At 39.7% G+C, this 10,206-nt stretch overlaps 1 protein-coding gene across 4 annotated transcripts in view; it reads left to right on the top strand.

Moving 5' to 3' along the window:
* LOC122806803 (protein SSUH2 homolog) overlaps positions 1-1,596 on the top strand; it is a 621,468-nt gene extending 619,872 nt beyond the window's left edge. For all 4 annotated transcript variants that reach the window (XM_044077526.1, XM_044077524.1, XM_044077525.1 and 1 more), the window contains exon 13: positions 915-1,596. In XM_044077526.1, coding sequence (XP_043933461.1) covers positions 915-1,058 — 144 coding nt within the window. In that variant the 3' untranslated portion in view covers positions 1,059-1,596. The remainder of the gene's footprint in view (positions 1-914) is intronic.
* Positions 1,597-10,206: the final 8,610 nt, after the last annotated feature.

Below are 10,206 nucleotides of genomic sequence, written 5' to 3'. Positions count from 1 at the left end.
CCAAAAGCTCTGAAGGTCAGGACAAGTAATTGAATATCCACCTGTGACATAACTCCTAGCACACTGTAAGTAATATTGCTGCAGTGATCATAATAATTGAATATATGCAGTTATGGTGTGTATACTTGCTCAACTGTACTTTTCATTTAGCAGAAAAATCACCCATACACAAATGTATTAACATCTCCTCACCAATTGATAAGGATGCCTCTGCAGAGACTCCTTTGAAAAATAAAGAAGAGTTTCCTAGAAGAATTCAGCAAGCAAGGTCTCCTGGCTGAACATCTCTTGAAGATTAATAGGTACCCAAGAAACTACCCTTTTTTAGGGTCTATGTTAAATATTCAAACATCCAAAATGTCGAACGTTACATGGTCGAGACCAAATGTTCGACATTTGGATGTTCAAATGTCAAAAAAAGAAAAAAGAAAAACACACTTTAACAGTGTGAGCAGGGGGGAAAGCCCCCCTGCACCCCCCACCCCCCTCTACTTATATATACCAACTTCGAGACTGCACTTCAGTGCAGAAAAGGGAAATTCTCCCAATCTGCACCATATGGCACCGTTGAAAGTCAATTTTCGAACACTTGCAGCTTCGAATGTTTGGTCTCGACCATGTAACGTTCGAAATTGTGAGTATTTGAAGAATTGACATAGACCCTTTTTTTTATAAGGAGGCAGTTAACTAAGCTGCCTCTAAAGTGGAATCTGCACCTTATCCATCCAGTCAGGAAGTGTGCTCACTGGGTGCTGCCAGAGTTAATGTTTCATACAGTGTCTGTAACGGGGGAACATATTCTGTCAGTAAATTGTTACCATGCAGTGAGACACTTTGTATTACGGAAAATGCATATATTTGATAAAAGTGGCCTATTGTAGCTGTGCTAACCTGTCCCTGTTTCTTAATTTCAGAAACAAACGATTGAACTGATTCCTATCACACGTGTGCGATATGACTGGAAGGAAAAAACATATTCTTACTTTGTCTATGGAACCGAACACCAGGTGTTTGCAGATGACTACCCTGCAAAGTGCTGCTGCTGTACCATAATCTAACCAAATGATTTAGTTTTTTTGCTCTATTTCATACCAGAAAAATCTTTTGAAAAAGCATGCACATTTATTACATTTCTATCAGTAATCCATTTTCCTTCTATACTTGTCACTGGTAATCTTTAAAATATATACTTTTTTGTAATAAAAAGTATAAAACGCTGTGTGCAGGTGCTACCCAGGCAATCCCAAATAGTACTAAATCTCTGGATCAAGTAGCACAATATTCAGGAAGCAGAACCTTGTCTCTTCAGACCAAGAATAAACCTGCTTCACATAAATCAGAATCCAAGCTTCCTGAATATTGTGCTACTTGATCCGGAGATTTAGTACTATTTGGGACTGCCTGGGTAGCACCTGCACACAGCGTTTTATACTTTTTATTATTATATGAACTTGTCCAAGTTGTGCAGGTGCTTTTGTTTCGTTGTGGTGCTCTATTTTATTTTATACGTATATACTTTTTTGTGGTTACCTTTTTGTTATACTCCATATCACAGACTATATACATTTCTGATAATAAAGATTATAGTTGAAGAAATTTTATTTTTCACTCATAACTTTGACATTTTGACTCATTGACCATCACACAGAAAAACATGACCCTCCTTATGCTTATATTACACTTGGTAAAGACACTAGAAAAATGTGTTTTCAGACCTCCGATACTAGTGAATGTATCATACCAACTCACTCATGCATAGCATAAACTCCAAGTGCCTTCACTTGTTACTCGCAGCTTTGTTTCACATGAGCATCACTAACATGGGTTGTTTCCCATTTGTATGCATTTTGTAAGGGCTGCAGGTTAATACATTTTTGAATAGGTAGAAATGCAGAAAAAATATGCATATTATATATAATGATCTGGAAAAGTTCCTGTGTTACCACTGAAAACCTCAGTTACCAGCTCCTTACCTTATATTTGACATCTAATGCCACGAGAAATTTACTTAGCATCCTTTTTTTTTATTTTATTTTTATTTTTATTAATTTGTTAACCATGTAGACTGACTAGATATAAGTGCCTTTTTCAGGTGTAACCCAGCAGCAGTGTTAAAATATGGGCCACGTGGGCCTGTAGCTGATAATTATAAGGGATTTATTTATTTGGTGTGGCAGAAGTACCAGATTTCAGACTAACTTGATAGTAGAAGTAGCAGTGCCTTTTTCAGACATGTGAGCCTTGAGCTACAGGTTACTCAGCCCTCTTATTAATCTAGCTTTGCATTGGAGTACTTTATAGTTAAATAACTTAACCAGAGCTTAGCAGTTGTGGAATCATCACTATAGTCACCTGCTTTCCATTGGCTTGCCATTACATTGCTGTGATTAGAGGCATGTATGGTATAGTATCATATCCTACTATGTACTTGAAAGGACTGTCAGTCTTCCCTGTCTTCAGCTGTTCAACTCTTCAGGTTAGAGTTCATTATATACTTGTTTTCCCTTTTTGTTTTACTGTTCTATATCTTTTGCTCAGTACTTTTTCAGTCGTTTTCTCTTCTGGTATTTCCTTTGAATAGGTTTAATTAAGGATATGTCAGATGCAAAATAACATTTTATTCAATTGCTTCTGCTGATAAAACTGATGCAGAAATACAATAATAATATTTTTTTTCCGCTGACCAGAGCACAACTGCAGTTTCTTTAAGGCCTGGTCTTATTTCAGTCAAGAAAATCCACTTCTGTGTTTGATGTGCTAATGAACAATCGTTTTCTGCCACTGTTAATTTAACGATTTGGCAGTTACTTCACTAATTTACATTTACTGACCTATCCTAACCTAACAGTATTAGAACTGGAACCTGGAATGACAAAACCACTCCCTGCCTTCCTAGGACTTTAAATACTGTAAACTCGGCTTACTACATTAAGACTTCTGCTTTCAGAACCAAAATTTAAAAATTGTTTTTTCAATGCATGAGTAAGAAATTATCTTGTTTTTTTTTTTTATATATAAAAAAATATTCACAAGCATAATGATGCATATGAACACTTTTCTATACAAAGACAAAGGTTGTTTCACACCTTTAAACATGATCTTTAAAATTAAAATCAAAAATGGAAGTCATCATTTTCAGCAATCATATGATACATTGGACTTGACACTTCCTGGAACTGCTTTCATATTTTGTACATTTTCATGCTACAGTTGTTCATAGGTAAGTACTAGGCTAGTTGCCATTGTGAGCTATTTTAAGCATAGCCAGGTGAGACTCCAACCTTTTATCTTGTATCTGCGAGGTAAACATCTTCACCATTATGCCAACACTGTTGTTCCCAATAGCTGTGAAGAAGACTGAATCAAATTACTTGGACTCTTGTAATATGAAGAGGTAAAATCGGTTTCTTCTCTTTTTTAATATATTATTGTTAATATTATTAATAGTAGCTGTATGTCTGTGTGCGTGTTTGTTTACAAGGTTGTAGTTAACTAGTTCATTACTGATAGTCATAGCTATATAAATGATTTATTAATGGAATTATAACATTTCTCTAAAGCAGCTTTTGGTTTAATGAGTATAGTTTTCAAATGATTTAATGCTATAGTTTGCTGCATTTAGGCTCTGAGATTTATATATGTGCCCACATCACTAATGTATTTTTTTTTCTCTTATCTCGCTAATTTCTTTCTTGTCCTTTTTGCCCATCTTTCTCCTTTTTTGTGTGTGTGTGTGTGTATGTGTGTGTGTTTTTGTGATGATGTGACTTTGTATTGATATGAATAGTGGTTGTCTTGCATTTGGTTGTTCAGAGTAGCTATTGATACCTAACTAGTGTTCGCTGCTGTGCCTTATATTTGTTGGTAAGTATTTGACTAAATAAATGTCTTGTATTTTATATAGCAGTGTCAGTGGTGGAACAGGTAGCATACTTGCCATGGTGCAGATGGCTGTGGTTTCTATTCCCACACCAGGTAAATGGATTGCTGACATTGCAGTGCAGCATAAAGAGATACTGCACTCTGGAGTATGTCATCCTTCGAATGAAATATTAAACCAAAGCTCCATCTGTCTGAGTTGATGGTAGCTCAGGTGGAGGTAAACGATCCTGTAGTACCTATTGAAAAGAATTGTGGATTTTTCCCGATGTCCTGGCCAAAGTTCTAATTATAGTATAACTGCCACCTCGTGTCTCCCCTGAAAAGAAACTACTAGTCTAGTGGGACTAACCTGGTAACAAAGGATAAATAAAATAAAATACTGATGCCTGATGTGTTCTTGTTTGAGTTTGAATGCTGAGAGAAACTTTGGTTATTTTTGGTGAGTCTTTATGTGCGAGTGGTCTATATATTATAAATAACATACATGACTATTTTTTATATGAGTTATAGTGCTTTCAAGCTGCTTCTGTTTCTTCAGAGTGTTCATGTTTTTAATTGTATTAGACAGAAGTAATCACACCATGCTGCAAGACTCAACTGCTCTTTTTATTCCGTTGACATATTAAGTAAAAAAAGATTTTTAGTAGGATTTCTGTAGCTTAGCTTCCTATTCTCTTGTAGTGCCATCACTCTGCTTGTTTCATTGTTGGTTCAGTACTGGCTGATGCTGAATTATATGATAATAGATGCTTCTTGCAAGTTCACTGATTTATGCAGGCTCATGTAGCATGAATATTTTATTTCATATATATATATATATATATATATATATATATATATATATAGAGAGAGAGAGAGAGAGAGAGAGTTTATTCAACTTCTGTAAGGATAGCACCTATTTGAACAGACAAGATGGGTCTGAATTTGTTCCCAGGGGAATGGTATGAGTTGATAATGCTAATTTAAAGCTGTGACATGTATCACACTGCCATCCCAGCTATCTGGAATTTTGTAAACAATTCTATGTCATTTGTGAATATTGATAGGATTCATACAGAAGTGTGTGTAAAGGTGTAAAGTATTGAGCTAAAATGTAACCACAGTATGACCTGCTAGCTTAGAATACAAATGTATATAAACTATTGTAATGGTGTAAATATATATATGTTTTAACAGTAAAATCTAGAACTTAAGAGTTTTAACTTCAAGAAAATAAGTTGAAATTAAATTGTTTTACAATTGTGCTATAAAAGTTATTTCTCAATTTCAGTGCAGTAGCAGACAATGTCTAGAGCTAGATGTTTTTTGTATTGCCTTGGAAGAGAAGTAATTACTAGGTTTGAGATATAGAAGTGTTTTATTGTTTTATGACTTCCAGGATCTGCAAACATCTGAGAGATTTGTATTTTTCACATAGAGATGCAAAGATTCTGTTAGTTTCTGACAAAGGGTGTTAGCTTGGGAACTAAAAGTCAGGCAACAAAAGGTGATGTCACCCAGGCTAACCCAGCAGTAATATTTGTTATTAATTTAAGAACTCTCTCAGAGAGAGACTGGGCATTTTTTATTTCATCTTTGACCTAGCAAGAACATCCACTCTCACCATATCTGCACTTGCCTTACTGTAATTAAGTTGTTTGGGCATAGTAACTCTTTTAGATTCAGATAGGAATATAGTAAAGTAGAGCTTAGGTGTTTTCTTTATTTGTTTGAGACTGTCCTGCAATGTTGTTTTAAATATTTCCTGTGATTTTGAACTCTGAAGTTACTGTGTTGATTTACTGAGTATTGTCTGGTTCTTTTATTATTTATTATTAAATATATTTAAACCTGTCCTTGTGACTATTTGTGAGACATATTTAAGTTTTTAGAGTACTTGCATATCTGTATGGTAAAACTGTACAGGTCACTCGTAAATAGCCTTGCTCTTGGTCAGACTACTATTTGGATCAATAGTAACATTACATAGTAGGATTGGAAACCTTTTGATAAGAGCGTTATAGTAGCTGATAAGGGTGGATGATGGCATCTGGAACTACCTTCTAGTCTGGGCAGAAGGGGGCATAGCCAGTAAATCTGTGCCAGCCTTTCCCAGGCATGTGTGTGTGTGTCAGCTACTTAGGCAGGAACATGAAGCACTGATTGGGCAGAGAGGCTGCTGGAAGTTTTGGCTTGGCCACTCAGCTGAGATCTCAGTCCTATAGTTGTGCCAGTGGGGAGTCTTATTGGGGATCTGGAGAAAGAGGGAGAAACTAGCCCCAGACTGACTGTGGTCTGTGTGCTCATAAGGGAAATTGCACTTTACTTTGTGTGTGTACTTGTCATACTCCCAGTGTGTACGTTCCCCACTGTTGCCAGTGGTGAGGATTGAGGCTCCTTGATTGCTGGGCCAATGCTGGGGCATCACATATTAACTGGTTGACATTGGTGGGATAGCCACATCACATATTAATTGGCTTGTAGCAGTGTGGATATTGAATTCCTGTATCCTACAAACAGTGGTCGCTAAGAAAGGTGTTTGTACTCTCAATCAGCCACATAGTGAGCATTCAGAGTTTCATATCACAGATGTTTTATTTTATTTTTTGTTAGCTTAGTCAGGGAGAGTAGGCAAGCATGTCAGCAGAGGAGTATGACAAACTGACAAGGAGCCAGTTAGCTGAGATGTGCCAGGCTAAAGGACTAGTGCATGCAAACCTGACTAAGGCAGAAATGATTGTAGCCTTGGACACAGCTACATTGCAGACCAGCAACCAGGAAGACAATCAGACTGGCCTTGAAGATGTACAACTCTCTGAAAATGGACAGTTCAACCTTTCCACAAAGGACTTAAAAATCCATCTGGAGTTAAAGAGACTTGAACTGGAGGCCAATCATTTGGAAATAGAAGCAGCAGAGAGACTGAGACGTCTGGAGGCTGAGAAAAATGAGAAACTGCAACATCTGGAAGCTGAGGAGAATGAGAGGCAGAGGCAACATGAGAAAAAGATGCTGACTCTTTGCCAGAGTCATAGAGTTAATGGTGAAGGGAGTAACTGAACCCCAGAAGCAACAAAGGTCAGTAAATTTCTTCCACAATTTACAGATGAGGATAATTTTGATAGTTTCAGTCATATGTTTGAAAGGGTATGTAAGCAGTATAATGTTGACCAAGGGCTCTGGGTACGGTTCCTGACGCCCTTACTCCATGCTAAAGCTGTAACCACTATTTCTAAATTATCTGATACTGATTGCTTAAATTATAATACAGTAAAAAATTGTCATTTAGAATTTTTATTTATTTATTTTATTTTAACATTTGTTTATTCGGAAAGTCTGACTTGGAACAAAGCCAGTTTTCAGTGGAGGTCCAGGGAAAACCACTCCAGATGCATGTTTTTGTAGAATGTTTTAAGTTAACATCTGAAGCTTATAGAAGAAAGTTTTGTGAGCATAGACGGAAGGCAGAAGAAAGTGTGTGTGAATCTATTGCTGAACTAAGCACTTATTTTCATAGATGGGTGGGTGGATGTCACGTCACACCTTTGAAGGGCTGGCAGACCTTTCAGTGAAGGACCAAGCCATTAGCACTTTGCCTGAAGGCATGAGAATCTGGTTACCAGATAGAGAATGCAGTACTTCACGTGTTGGGGAAGCAGGGACACCTATACCTAGCAAGCACGGCATCACTCCACAGGAAAGGGATACCCATTGTTGCTCACAGGTCTAAAGGAACCCATAGTGGGAAGCCTAAACCACCCCCAACAGAGTCTGCCAGTAGCAGGGGAAGCCACTAGTCCAGGTACACGGCCAGGACCAAGGGTTAAATGTTTTAAATGCTACCGGTGGGGGCATGTAGCATATAGATGTCCACAGAAGCAATGTGGGGAAAAAAAGGTAGGAGAGCCAGTAAGCAGGAATGACAGAATGCCAGCAGTAATTTGTCTTGAGACAAAAAGGGTACCAAAGTCCCACAAGAGGTTATACCATATCCTAGTAAATGGGCAACAGGCCACTGCTAAGAGAAACACAGCCTCTGACCTAACCATTGTAAAGCCTGCAATGGTTAAAGAAGAGCACTGCTTGCTTGGGCAGTCTACTCCAGTCAAAGCTTTAGGAGGGACCCCATTCCAAATACCTTTGGCTAGGGTTCATTTTGACTGGGAGGGTAGAAAAGGAAGCCAGTAAGTAGGTGTGTTTGAGGATATCCCTGTAGATGTCCTGATAGGGAATTATTTTGATAATGCAGTACCCTTTGTGCATGCAGTTTCACGCAGTCAGGCTTGGAGACAACCATGTGGGTCTGATAGCCTGGGGAGACCCAGACAGACTGCACACTTACAGCCAGGACTGGTAAGATGGTTACTTCAGGGAGGAAGGTAGCTACCCTGTAGCATTGAGACTGAAGGTGATCCACAGCTGCTTGTGTGTACTGATGTTCCCTTGGACAGAGTGACTGCAAGGGCAAAGGTGAGTAGTAGTACCCAGGCTGACAGGCACCGCTGTCAGAGAATGCCAGACTTCCTGTGGAAGGGGAGCTGCGAAGGCTTACCAAGAGAGAGTTGAAACAGGCTCAACTTTCAGACCCTACATTACAAGGCCTGAGAGAGGTAGCTAATGATGCACCAAATTTTCAAGGGAGGGGGAATCTGTATACTGGGACAAAAGTCTACTGTATAGAGAGTGGACCCCTGAGGAGGGCTAGATTGTGAGAGCATACAGCAGTTGATAGTGCCCAGAGCCTAGCATCTGGCATTTCTAGCCATACCCCATGATATTCCCTTTGCAGGTCATATGGATATAAAATGTACAAAGACATATTATGCTGAACTTTTATTAGCCTGGGATTTCCAGAGGTGTAACAGGGTACTGCAGGACCTGTGAGCAGTGCCAAAAGGTAGGCAAGGTAGGAGGCAAGGTGAAAGCTCTTTTGATGCCTTTGCCCATGACTGAGAAGCCATTTCAGAGGGTAACTATGGATATTGTGGGGTCTCTGAGTATCCTAGGTTCCACGGGGAAAATGTATATCCTAGTGGTAATAGATTATGCTAACAAATACCTTGAAGTGGTGGTCCTGTCCTCCATTGAGGCAGAAAAGGTGGCAAATGCTTTGTTAGAGATTTTCAGCAGGGTATGTTTCCCAAAATAAATATTGACTGACAGAGTTGCCAATTTCACGTCAGACCTGCTGGCTTGTCTGTGGAAGCAGTGTGGGGTTAAGCATCTAAAGACCACCCCCTACCATTCCCAGACTAATGGTCTTGCCACAGTCAGCCCAGTTTGTTTTATGAGTCTTGTTTGAGAAGTTAAACTCTACACTCAAGATAATGCTACGGGCATTTGCAGACCAGTTTAAGAGGGAGTGGGACAAATATTTGCTCCATCTGTTGTTTTCTTATAGAAAGGTTCCCCAGGAATCCGCAGGTTTTTCACCCTTTGAGTTCCTGTATGGGCATAGGGTGAGGGGACCTCTAGATTTGATTTGTCATAAGTGGGAGGGTGAATGTGAATCCCACAAGGAGTCTATTCTGGCATATGTCCTAAACCTCAGGACAAGGCCCAGGGAACTCATGGGCTTGGCTCAGGAGAACCTGGCAGAAGCCCAATAGCAGAAAAGGGTCTGGTATGACAGGAATGCTCAAACTAGAGAGTATGCTGTAGGGCAGCAGGTTGATTCGCATTCCTGTCAGACGCAACAAGCTGTAGGCAGCTTGGGGGGGGGGACCCTACAAAGTGGTAAGAAAGGTCAGTGATGTTAACTACATGGTAGAACTGCTAGGCAGGAGTCAGGGGCACAAATTATACCATGTTAACATGATGAAACCTTACCTTGATAGGGAGGCCCTTGTGCTGAGTATTTACAGTGGATGGCAGGAGGAGTCTGAGGGGGATCTGGTGACTGATCTCCTCAGTGATGCTCAGACTGACTCCTCAGTGGAAGGGGTAGCAATGTCCCAGCCGCTATCCCCTACACAGGTTTGAGAAATCCGAGCAGTGTTACAGGAGTTTGGGGACATGTTCAATGAGAAACCAAGGTGCACCCACCTGGTGCAGCACCATGTGGATACAGAATCCCAAAGGCCTATTAAGCAGGCCCCTTATAGGGTGCTTGAGAGATTCAAACAGACTTTGAGGGAGGAGATACAGGAAATGTTGGAACTAGGGGTAATTCAGGAGTCCAGCAGTCCCTGGGCCTACCCAGTGGTGCTGGTGTCAAAGAAGGATGGCAGCACCAGGTTCTGTGTGGACTATTGGAAACTAAATAGTCACAGAGTCAGATGCTTACCCCATGCCTAGAACAGATGAAGCCCTAGAGCAGCTGGTGGGGCTAAGTATCTTACCATT

The sequence above is a fragment of the Protopterus annectens genome, chromosome 7.part0, assembly GCF_019279795.1.
Source record: "Protopterus annectens isolate FY-2018-M chromosome 7.part0, PAN1.0, whole genome shotgun sequence".
In the NCBI taxonomy this organism is placed as follows: Eukaryota; Metazoa; Chordata; order Ceratodontiformes; family Protopteridae; genus Protopterus; species Protopterus annectens.
This window is presented reverse-complemented; position numbering and strand designations above follow the sequence as displayed.